At 37.5% G+C, this 13,315-nt stretch overlaps 1 protein-coding gene across 1 annotated transcript in view; it reads right to left on the reverse strand.

Moving 5' to 3' along the window:
* PROM2 (prominin 2) overlaps window positions 1-13,315 on the reverse strand; it is a 229,217-nt gene that overhangs the window by 28,472 nt on the left and 187,430 nt on the right. Inside the window, exons 18-19 of the mRNA XM_053719461.1 lie at window positions 8,288-8,341; window positions 6,539-6,619 (exon numbers count right to left, since the gene is read on the reverse strand). Of these exons, the coding sequence (XP_053575436.1) occupies window positions 6,539-6,619; window positions 8,288-8,341 (135 nt within the window). The remainder of the gene's footprint in view (window positions 1-6,538; window positions 6,620-8,287; window positions 8,342-13,315) is intronic.

Raw genomic sequence — 13,315 nt, forward strand, 5'->3', positions numbered from 1 at the left:
AGGTGGGATTGTGTCTTATTACAGATAAATTAATCATTAAATAGGGCACAGAGGGGTGGATGAAGTTGTTCATGCAAAAGTTTGCAAAATTCAGCTAGGAAAGCGTAAGGACCTGGTGTTTTACCTGGCTTAAGATTAATTATTGCCTCCGATATCTCTTTCATTGAGATAGGTTTGTTAAGCATTTGTAGATCTTGGCTTAAAATCTGTGGTAATTGGACCTTTTGCCAGAACTTCTATATATTAGCTTTATCTATTGGACTGAGAGAATACACTTTTTGGAAGTAATCAAGAAAGGCTTGTCTTATTTCTGAGATCTTGGTAAGTTTTTTATTCTGATAATTGATAAATGATATATAATTTTTCTTTTACCTTAGTTTTGTGATCTTGGCTAGTATTTTAGCAGAGATACCCTGACTTCCTGCGAAAAAAGCTTTTTGCTTCTGATCCTCTATGGTCATCATCTGTTTATAGAAGAGATCTCTTTCTAATCTTGCACTTTTGTAATCCCGCCTTCTAATAAACGTAAAAGGTCTTTTAAAACTTATCATAAAGTTGATGAAATTTCAAATGACCGACAACATACTGAATTATCCTCCTCTGACGAGCATCTATCTGATTCAGAAGATCCTTCCTCAGATATTGACACTGACAAATCTACTTGTTTATTTAAAATGGAGTATATTCATTCTTTGTTAAAAGAAGTGTTGAGTACTTTGGATATTGAGGAAACTAGTCCTCTTGATGTTAAAACTAGTAAACGTTTAAATTCTATTTATAAACCTCCTGTGGTTACTCCTGAGGTTTTTCCAGTTCCTGATGCTATTTCTGATATGATTTCTAAAGAATGGAATAGGCCTAGTACTTCTTTTATTCCTTCTTCAAGGTTTAAAAAATCATATCCTTTGCCAGCGGTTAGATTGGAGTTTTGAAAAAAGATCCCCAAAGTTGATGGAGCTATTTCTACTCTTGGTAAACGCACTACTATTCCTATGGAAGATAGTACTTCCTTTAAAGATCCTTTAGATAGGAAACTTGAATCCTATCTAAGGAAAGCCTATTTATATTCTGGTCATCTGCTCAGGCCTGCAATTTCTTTGGCTGATTTTGCAGCTGCATCAACTTTTTGGTTGGAAAGTTTAGCGCAACAGGAAATGGATACTGATTTGTCTAGCATTGTTTGCTTGCTTCAACATTTTATTTGTGATGCCATTTTTGATATCATCAAAATTGATGTTAAATCTATGTTTTTAGCTATTTTAGCTAGGAGAGCTTTGTGGCTCAAATCTTGGAATGCTGACATGGTATCTAAGTCTAGATTACTATCTCTTTCTTTCCAAGGTGATAAATTATTTGGTTCTCAGTTGGATTCTATTATTTCAACTGTCACTGGGGTGAAGGTAGTTTTTTTGCCTTAGGATAAAAGACCTAAGGGTAAATCTAAAGCTTTTAACCGTTTTCGTTCCTTTCGACAAAATAAGGAACAGAAACCTAATCCTTCCCCCAAAGAATCTGGTTCCAATTGGAAACCTTCTTCAAGTTGGAGTAAATCCAAACCATTTAAGAAATCAAAGCCAGCCCCCAAGTCTGCATGAAGGTGCAGCCCTCATTCCAGCTCAAGGGTACCAAATAGGATTCAGAGTAAGACCTCCTGTGAGAAGATTTTTTCTCTCACGCATCCCAGCAAATCCAGTAAAGGCTCAGGCTTTCCTGAAGTGTGTTTCAGACCTGGAGTTTTCAGGGGTAATCATAACAGTTGCGTTTCAGGAACAGTTTCTGGGGTTTTATTCAAATCTATTCATTGTCCCAAAGAAAGAAAATTCATTCAGGCCAGTTCTGGATCTGAAAATTTTGTATCGTTGTGTAAGAGTGCCAACTTTCAAAATGGTGACTATAAGGACTATTCTGCCTTTTGTTCAGCAAGGGCATTATATGTCCACAATAGACTTACAGGATGCATATCTTAATATTCCGATTCATCCAGATCATTATCAGTTTCAGAGATTCTCTTTTCTAGACAAGCATTACCAATTTGTTGCTCTTTCATTTGGGCTAGCGACAGCTTCAAGAATCTTTTCAAAAGTTCTCGGTGCCCTACTCTCTTCAGAGAACGGGGTATTGTGGTGTTTCCTTATTTGGACGATATCTTGGTACTAGCTCAGTCTTTACATTCTGCAGAATCTCACACAAATCAACTAGTGTGGTTTCTTCAAAGACATGGTTGGAGGATCAATTTACCAAAAAGTTCTTTGATTCCTCAGACAAGGGTCATCTTTTTAGGTTTCCAGATAGATTCAGTGTCCATGACTCTGTCTCTAACAGACAAGAGAAGATTATAATTGGTTTCAGCTTGTCGGAACCTTCAGTCTCAATCATTCCCTTCAGTAGCTATGTGCATGGAAGTTTTAGGTCTCATGACTGCAGCAGTGGACGTGATCCACTTTGCTCATTTTTACATGAGACTTCTCCAGCTTTGTATGCTGAACCAGTGATGCAGGGATTATACAAAGATATCACAATTAATATCCTTAAATCCCAATGTTCGACTATCTCTGACTTGGTGGTTAGATCACCATTGTATAGTTCTAGGGGCCTCTTTTGTTTGTCCAACCTGGACTTTAATCACAACAGATGCAAGTCTTTCAGGTTGGGGAGCTGTCTGGGGATCTCTGACAGCACAAGGGGTTTGGAAATCTCAAGAGGTGAGATTACTAATCAATATTTTGGAACTCTGTGCAATTTTCAGGGCTCTTCAGGTTTGGCCTCTGTTGAAGAGAGAACCGTTCATTTGTTTTCAGACAGACAATATCACAACTGTGGCATATGTCAATCATCAGGGTGGGACTCACAGTTCCCAAGTTATAAAAGAAGTATCTCGGATACTTGCTTGGGCGGAATCCAGCTCCTGTCTAATTTCTGCCGTTCATATCCCAGGTATAGACAATTGGGAAGTGGATTATCTCAGCCGTCAGACTTTACATCCGGGGTGTGGTCCCTCCATCCAGATGTGTTTTCTCAGATTGTTCAGATGTGGGGTCTTCCAGAAATAGATCTGATGGCTTCTCATCTAAACAAGAAACTTCCCAGGTACCTGTCCAGGTCCAGGGATCCTCAGGCAGAAGCAGTGGATGCGTTGACAGTTCCTTGGTGTTACCAACCTGTATATATTTTCCTGCCTCTAGTTCTTCTTCCAAGAGTGAGTTCCAAAATCATCATGGAACAATCGTTTGTGCTGCTGGTAGCTCCAGCGTGGCCTCACAGGTTTTGGTATGTGGATCTTGTTCGAATGTCCAGTTGCCAACCTTGGGCACTTTCATTAAGGCTAGACCTTCTGTCTCAAGGTCCGTTTTTCCATCAGGATCTTAAATCATTAAATATGAAGGTATGGAAATTGAATGCCTAGTGCTTAGTCATAGAGTGTTCTCTGACCCAGTGATTAAAACTATGTTACAGGCTCGTAAATCTGTTTCTAGGAAGATTTATTATCGAATTTGGAAGGCTTATATTTCATGGTGTTCTTCTCATAAATTCTCTTGGCATTCTTTTAGAATTCCTAGAATTTTGCAGTTTCTTCAGGATGGTTTGGATAAGGGTTTGTCTGCAAGTACCTTAAAGGGACAAATCTCTGCTCTTTCTGTTTTATTTCACAGAAAGATTTCTAAGCTTCCTGATATTCACTGTTTTGTACAGACTTTGGTCCATATCAAGCCTGTCATAAAATCAATCTCTCCTCCTTGAAGTCTTAATTTGGTTATGAAGGCTTTACATGCTCCTTCATTTGAGCCTATGAATTCTTTGGACATTAAACTACTTTCTTGAAAAGTGTTGTACCTTTTGGCCATCTCTTCTGCTAGAAGAGTTTCTGAATTATCTGCTCTTTCATGTGAATCTCTTTTTCTGATTTTTCATCAAGATAAGGCAGTTTTGCGGACTTCATTTAAATTCTTACCTAAGATTGTGAATTCTAACAACATTAATAGAGAAATTGTTGTCCCTTCTTTGTGTCCTAATCCTAAGAATTTTTTGGAGAGATCCTTACATTCTTTGGATGTGGTAAGAGCTTTGAAATATTATGTTGAAGCTACTAAAGATTTCAGGAAGACTTCTAGTCTATTTGTTATCTTTTCTGGTTCTAGGAAAGGTCAGAAGGCTTCTGCCGTTTCCTTGGCATCTTGGTTAAAGCTTTTGATTCATCAAGCTTATTTGGAGTTAAGTCAAGACCCACCTTAGAGAGTTACAGCTCATTCTACTAGATCAGTCTCCACTTCATGGGCTTTTAAGAATGAAGCTTCAGTTGACCAGATTTGCAAAGCAGCAAGTTGGTCTTCTTTACATACATTTATTCTACCGTTTTGATATATTTGCTTCTTCAGAAGCAGTTTTTGGTAGAAAAGTTCTTCAGGTAGCTGTTTCAGTTTGATTCTTCTGCTTATGTTTTAAGTTTTTTTCTTTCATTTATGAGAAAAAACTAATTTTTTTGGTTGTGGATTTAATTTTTCAGCAGAAAATGGCTGTTTTAATTTATCCGTCCCTCTCTAGTGACTCTTGTGTGGAGTTCCACATCTTGGGTATTACTATCCCATATGTCACTAGCTCATGGACTCTTGCCAATTACATGAAAGAAAACATAATTTATGTAAGAACTTACCTGATAAATGTATTTCTTTCATATTGGCAAGAGTCCATGAGGCCCATCCTTTTTATGGTGGTTATGATTTTTTTGTATAAAGCACAATTATTTCCAAATTCCTTTGTTGATGCTTTTTACTCCTTTCTTTATCACCCCACTACTTGGCTATTCGTTAAACTGAATTGTGGGTGTGGTGAGAGGTGAATTTATAGGCATTTTGAGGTTTGGAAAACTTTGCCCCTCCTGGTAGGATTGTATATCCCATACGTCACTAGCTTGTGGACTCTTGCCAATATTAAAGAAATGAATTTATCAGGTAAGTTCTTACATAAATTATGTGTTATATATATATATATATATATATATATATATATACATATGCATTTAATGCAGAATAAATAGAACATATTATGTTATGTAAAGAACATTGGAATATTTAATGTCGGGTTAGCGCACAATCGCATATTCTGTTTGTTTCCATTGACTTCTATGGGGGAATACGTGAACGCGCACGCGATATTCTAACTTCGGATTTTTGTGAAATCTGTTTATTTTCAACTCACAATACAAGTGCAACCCGACAAACACAAAAATCTTAATTCTAGTGCAATTAACACTCAAGCGGGAACGTTGATTTACGCTCCACTCCTAATCTGGCCCATATATAGGTATAAATACATATTTGTGCAAAAACCATCAGATATATATTTAAATATCTATTTAAGAATGAATAGAACATTCTGCTATGTGCAGAATATTGGATTATGAAATGCAATATTATCTTCTTATGTTGTGCTTTTAAATAAACACTACTATGCTTGTGTGACTCGTGGGTGTTATTTTATTTTTTTTACTTTTAGGGTCCATTGAAGTCTTTGGAGGAATGTGACTTGAGAGCATAAACTTTTTACTTTCAACTCATAATACGAGCGTGAATCTCAGAGCGCAAAAACTTACGGTTTTAACGTTTAAATTCAAAATACCGCTCCACTTGTAATCTGGCCCTAAGTCAGGCTCTGGAGTGTGCACATATCTTAAGCACAATATGAAAGTAACGTTTGCAAAAAAGTTTGTAACAATTAGTGCACAAGACACATGCACGCTCTTGAGCCTACCTAGGTATCCTTTTTTGAAAAGGAATAACAAAGGTGACCAAGAAAAAGGAAATACCTTTTATATAGAAGTAAACTTATCCATGAAACTTTTGTTTTTGTCTTTTAATTGTCGCAGGTTTTAAATTTGCTTCCCTGATAAACGTTTGCTATATGGAAGATATACAAAACACTGTATTAATTTCCTGTTCCATAAAATCTGACACCATGCACAAAATATCACCTAAATAATAATCTGTCTATCTTGATATATAAATTGACTGCATATCTATCTATCTTTCTGTCTGTCTGTCTGTCTAGCCTCTTCTGTGCACATTTTCCAAAACTCATAATAAAAACATAATTTTGCTACCATAATTGTGCTGTTTGTATGTCTGTCTTGATATATAAATTGACTGCATATCTATCATCGATCTATGGGGCCTATCTATCAAGCTCCGGATAGAGCTTGATGCCCCGTGTTTCTAGCGAGCCTGCAGGCTCGCCAGAAACACCAGTTATGATGCAGCAGTCTAAAGACCGCTGCTCCATAACCATGTCCGTCTGCTCTGAGCAGGCGGACAGACATCGCCGCAATTCAACCCGATCGAGTACCATCGGGTTGATTGACACCTCCCTGCTGGTGGCCAATTGGCCGCGATTCTGCAGGGGGCCGCGCTCAATGCTGAATACGGAGAGCATATTGCTCTCCGTATTCAGCGAGGTCTGGCGGACCTGATCCGCACTGTCGGATCAGGTCCGCCAGACTTTGATAAATAGAGGCCTATCTATCTATTTTCTTTTCTATGTAACTTACATTTTTCACTTGCCAGATAGCACTTTGAATTACTGGTCCTTGTAGATCCTGGACATCGCTTATTGCTTTATCTATTCCAGCCTAAAATAAAAAAATAAAAAAAATAAAAGTAGTCTTTTTCACAATATATTCAAAAAATAAAAACAAGATGATAGTATGTAAACACGATTGCTAATTAGAATCCTTTTAAACTTTTAATTTTTTAAAGTAATATATAGACTGATGTTATTATATTTACTTGTAAGTTTCACTTCATTTGTTTTTTTCTTATATGCTAATAAAACAAATAGTTAACCTAGTCACCTCATTGCATGATTACATGAGGTTTTACAAGTTACGCCCATTGGTTGCCCTAAGGCATAGGATAGATCTGTATGAACAGATGACGGCACACTTTATTGTGTAAGTGAGGCTAGAAAGACAGGAGGGACCAGAAAGCCTGTTTGAAAGACACATGAATAGGAAAAGATGAGAAAAGAGAGGGTGGAAAGGTGGTTGTGATCAAGAGAATAAGTTAAAAATAGATACAGAGAGAGACTAAAACAATGAAAACATTTGCATGAAAATTGCGATCTGAAAGGTACAAATTGTACGTGTTATGCTGCAGCACAAGCATGGCTTTTCAAGTATTGGTCAGACTTTTCCTAATCTCATAAAATAACATGATATTCTCGGAGTTTATTGACTGCGCATTAAATGGGCATACAAGTGTAAAAAGAAAATCTCTGTTATAGAACATTTTATTATTGCTTGCATATAACTTTGTGCTTAATACCAATATGTTAAACACATAGTTAAAGTCTGTTCCAGAGCAGCACTACTGTGGCCTTGGTGAACTTATCTGGTGAGCCAATGACAAGGGACATATATTTGTAGCTTCCAATCACCAGCTAGTGCCTAGAAGTCACGTGACCTATTAAAAGGACACCATTATTCCTTTCTTTTTTTTTTTTTTACATATGCTTGCGGCACATCAGTAATTAAGCACTGTTTTGCACATATGTGCAATAAACATAATGGAGAATGCTATGTATCATGTGAAAAGGTATGGGAAAAAGTAAGTAACACTTTGCTCTGCGAAATAAAGGGACATAATAATAATAACTTACATAGCACTCATGATTGGACTCAACACAAAAATATGTATTTGTAACTCCATTCTATATATAGCAACAAACATTACATTCATATATTGGGGCCGATTTATCGTAGTGCGAGTGGATATGATCCACTGTAGTGGATCATGTCCGCCGCACATCAATAAATGCCGACAGCATACTCTGTCGGCATTTATCATTGCACAAGCATTTCTCGTGAACATTTGCGGCCAATCGCTAGCAGGGGGTGTCAATCAAACCAATCGTATCCAATTGGGCGGATTGCTGTCCGCCGCCTCAGAGGTGGCAGATGAGTTAAGGAGCAGCGCTCTTAAGACCGCTGCTTCTTAACTCCTTTTTCCGTCGAGCCTGAATTCTCGCACGGAAACAGGTGCATACAGGGCATGATAAATCAGCCCCATAGTATTAAAAATTATTTTTAAATCTGAAAACAATACCCCTTTATCTTCCTCAATATACTGCAAGGAATTATGGGGCATACAGTAGTAAGTGCAGAGCATGTGTATTTACCCTCAGTGCATGCATAACAAATGCATAAATCAAATAAGTCAGTATACACCCTAATAAAACGTATTAACCCCTTTAAGGGAGTCGTACAAAAAAAATGTGATCAATAAACATTGCAACATACCTGCAGAGTTGAAGAAATGTTTGCCAGTGATTGTAAACTGTCCTTAAACCTCTCCTAAAAGACAATAAAGTTAATAAAACAAAATGCAATAGTTTGAAGAATGTTTTTACCTTGAATGTACTATATCATATAACCCATAACTACAGTCAAAGATTGCAATAAAATGTAAACCTTTTACTATTCTTTGAGTGCAATATATTGGGTTGCAATTTTTAACAAAATTGGTCAACCAGGGTACAACAAAACAACCCAAATCTTCTTAAATATACTTAAATTTGTTTTAATTATAATAACAATTTTTTGATCATTACGTACTAAAAATAATTTTATTTTAATGAATACACTTTGCACCTAAAATAATATACTATGTATATATGAAGAAAATAAATGAAAGTATTTTCTCTATGTCACATTACAATTACAATCCCAACATTCTTTATGTCCCTTTAAATAGACAGTACAATTGATTTCCCCTTAATGTGTTTTCATTGACTTGTTAAATCACCCTCAGATTAAAATGCATGGGAATAGCTGTTTCTGCTAATTAAAACCACAACCCAATCAAATTGGCTGAAATTGCAGGAAGAGCAAAACTCCTTATCTTATTGGTTATTATTTACACAAAGTTCTCATTCTCCTATTTCTCACTGTTGTCACAATGGAAAAATTACAGTTTAGTACACCTCTGCCATAACCCTAGTTTATCTAAACCTTAATGTTTACATAGTTTTTTTTTATAACCATTACTTAAGTACTGATATTTTAAGTATAGTTGGGTATATAACAAGCAACAACAGCTATTTTAAATGGCAATATAAAAGTAAAGGAGCTATTTGTAAACAAATTAATACACTCCAGCGTGTAAAATAGATAATTGGGAAGGTGAAAATTACAGTACAATGTCCTTTTAAGGTCTAGAGCTTCCCCTGTTCAGTCATCCTGTATATACAACAGATTCTTCAGCCATATAAAAGGGGAGTCTACATCACCATGTGTTAGTAATGTAGCATCTACTTGTCAATCAAAAATGTTGTACTATCTGGTTTAAAGCTTTCACACTCTTTCTATCCCAAAAGGATTATTTTATAGGAGTTTAGAGGTCAATCAGGTTGACAGTAAGGAAGACAGAGAAAAGCAGAGCATTCTAAGGCCTAGATTTAGAGTTCGGCGGTAGCCGTCAAAACCAGCGTTAGAGGCTCCTAACGCTGGTTTTGGGCGCCCGCTGGTATTTGGAGTCAGTGATTAAAGGGTCTAACGCTCACTTTTCAGCCGCGACTTTTCCATACCGCAGATCCCCCTACGCCATTTGCGTAGCCTATCTTTTCAATGGGATCTTTCTAACGCTGGTATTTAGAGTCGTTTCTGCAGTGAGCGTTAGAGCTCTAACGACAAGATTCCAGCCGCCTGAAAATAGCAGGAGTTAAGAGCTTTATGGCTAACGCCGGTTTATAAAGCTCTTAACTACTGTACCCTAAAGTACACTAACACCCATAAACTACCTATGTACCCCTAAACCGAGGTCCCCCCACATCGCCGCCACTCGATTAAAATTTTTAACCCCTAATCTGCCGACCGCCACCTACGTTATACTTATGTACCCCTAATCTGCTGCCCCTAACACCGCCGAGCCCTGTATTATATCTATTAACCCCTAACTTGCCCCCCACAACGTCGCCGCAAGCTACTTAAAATAATTAACCCCTAATCTTCCGACCGCAAATCGCCGCCACCTACGTTATCCCTATGTACCCCTAATCTGCTACCCCTAACATCGCCGACCCCTATGTTATATTTATTAACCCCTAATCTGCCCCCCACAACGTCGCCGACACCTACCTACACTTATTAACCCCTAATCTGCCGAGCGGACCTGAGCGCTACTATAATAAAGTTATTAACCCCTAATCCGCCTCACTAACCCTATCATAAATAGTATTAACCCCTAATCTGCCCTCCCTAACATCGCCGACACCTACCTTCAATTATTAACCCCTAATCTGCCGACCGGAGCTCACCGCTATTCTAATAAATGTATTAACCCCTAAAGCTAAGTCTAACCCTAACACTAACACCCCCCTAAGTTAAATATAATTTTTATCTAACGAAATAAATTAACTCTTATTAAATAAATAATTCCTATTTAAAGCTAAATACTTACCTGTAAAATACATCCTAATATAGCTACAATATAAATTATAATTATATTATAGCTATTTTAGGATTAATATTTATTTTACAGGCAACTTTGTAATTATTTTAACCAGGTACAATAGCTATTAAATAGTTAAGAACTATTTAATAGTTACCTAGTTAAAATAATTACAAATTTACCTGTAAAATAAATCCTAACCTAAGATATAATTAAACCTAACACTACCCTATCAATAAAATAATTAAATAAACTACCTACAATTACCTACAATTAACCTAACACTACACTATCAATACATTAATTAAACACAATTGCTACAAATAAATAAAATTAAATAAACTATCTAAAGTACAAAAAATAAAAAAGAACTAAGTTACAGAAAATAATAAAATATTTACAAACATAAGAAAAATATTACAACAATTTTAAACTAATTACACCTACTCTAAGCCCCCTAATAAAATAACAAAGCCCCCCAAAATAAAAAATTCCCTACCCTATTCTAAAATACAAATATTACAAGCTCTTTTACCTTACCAGCCCTGAACAGGGCCCTTTGCGGGGCATGCCCCAAGAATTTCAGCTCTTTTGCCTGTAAAAAAAAACATACTATACCCCCCCCCCAACATTACAACCCACCACCCACATACCCCTAATCTAACCCAAACCCCCCTTAAATAAACCTAACACTACCCCCCTGATGATCTTCCTACCTTGTCTTCACCATGCCAGGTTCACCGATCCGTCCTGGCTCCAAGATCTTCATCCAAGCCAAGCGGGGGCTAGACATCCACTGAAGAAGTCCAGAAGAGGGTCCAAAGTCTTCCTCCTATCCGGCAAGAAGAGGACATCCGGACCGGCAAACATCTTCTCCAAGCGGCATCTTCTATCTTCTTCCATCCGATGACGACCGGCTCCATCTTGAAGACCTCCAGCGCGGATCCATCCTCTTCTTCCGACGACTAGACGACGAATGACGGTTCCTTTAAGGGACGTCATCCAAGATGGCGTCCCTCGAATTCCGATTGGCTGATAGGATTCTATCAGCCAATCGGAATTAAGGTAGGAATTTTCTGATTGGCTGATGGAATCAGCCAATCAGAATCAAGTTCAATCCGATTGGCTGATCCAATCAGCCAATCAGATTGAGCTCGCATTCTATTGGCTGATCGGAACAGCCAATAGAATGCGAGCTCAATCTGATTGGCTGATTGGATCAGCCAATCGGATTGAACTATATTCTGATTGGCTGATTCCATCAGCCAATCAGAAAATTCCTACCTTAATTCCGATTGGCTGATAGAATCCTATCAGCCAATCGGAATTCGAGGGACGCCATCTTGGATGACGTCCCTTAAAGGAACCGTCATTCGTCGTCTAGTCGTCGGAAGAAGAGGATGGATCCGCGCTGGAGGTCTTCAAGATGGAGCCGGTCGTCATCGGATGGAAGAAGATAGAAGATGCCGCTTGGAGAAGATGTTTGCCGGTCCGGATGTCCTCTTCTTGCCGGATAGGAGGAAGACTTTGGACCCTCTTCTGGACTTCTTCAGTGGATGTCTAGCCCCCGCTTGGCTTGGATGAAGATCTTGGAGCCAAGACGGATCGGTGAACCTGGCATGGTGAAGACAAGGTAGGAAGATCATCAGGGGGGTAGTGTTAGGTTTATTTAAGGGGGGTTTGGGTTAGATTAGGGGTATGTGGGTGGTGGGTTGTAATGTTGGGGGGGGGTATAGTATGTTTTTTTTTACAGGCAAAAGAGCTGAAATTCTTGGGGCATGCCCCGCAAAGGGCCCTGTTCAGGGCTGGTAAGGTAAAAGAGCTTGTAATATTTGTATTTTAGAATAGGGTAGGGAATTTTTTATTTTGGGGGGCTTTGTTATTTTATTAGGGGGCTTAGAGTAGGTGTAATTAGTTTAAAATTGTTGTAATATTTTTCTTATGTTTGTAAATATTTTATTATTTTCTGTAACTTAGTTCTTTTTTATTTTTTGTACTTTAGATAGTTTATTTAATTTTATTTATTTGTAGCAATTGTGTTTAATTAATTTATTGATAGTGTATTGTTAGGTTAATTGTAGGTAATTGTAGGTAGTTTATTTAATTATTTTATTGATAGGGTAGTGTTAGGTTTAATTATATCTTAGGTTAGGATTTATTTTACAGGTAAATTTGTAATTATTTTAACTAGGTAACTATTAAATAGTTCTTAACTATTTAATAGCTATTGTACCTGGTTAAAATAATTACAAAGTTGCCTGTAAAATAAATATTAATCCTAAAATAGGTATAATATAATTATAATTTATATTGTAGCTATATTAGGATTTATTTTACAGGTAAGTATTTAGCTTTAAATAGGAATTATTTATTTAATAAGAGTTAATTTATTTCGTTAGATAAAAATTATATTTAACTTAGGGGGGTGTTAGTGTTAGGGTTAGACTTAGCTTTAGGGGTTAATACATTTATTAGAATAGCGGTGAGCTCCGGTCGGAAGATTAGGGGTTAATAATTGAAGGTAGGTGTCGGCGATGTTAGGGAGGGCAGATTAGGGGTTAATACTATTTATGATAGGGTTAGTGAGGCGGATTAGGGGTTAATAACTTTATTATAGTAGCGCTCAGGTCCGCTCGGCAGATTAGGGGTTAATAAGTGTAGGTAGGTGTCGGCGACGTTGTGGGGGGCAGATTAGGGGTTAATAAATATAACATAGGGGTCGGCGATGTTAGGGCAGCAGATTAGGGGTACATAGGGATAACGTAGGTGGCGGCGGTTTACGGAGCGGCAGATTAGGGGTTAAAAGTGTAATGCAGGGGTCAGCGATAGCGGGGGCGGCAGATTAGGGGTTAATAAGTGTAAGGTTAGGGGTGTTTAGA

This window comes from Bombina bombina, chromosome 6, assembly GCF_027579735.1.
Source record: "Bombina bombina isolate aBomBom1 chromosome 6, aBomBom1.pri, whole genome shotgun sequence".
Taxonomy (NCBI): domain Eukaryota; kingdom Metazoa; phylum Chordata; class Amphibia; order Anura; family Bombinatoridae; genus Bombina; species Bombina bombina.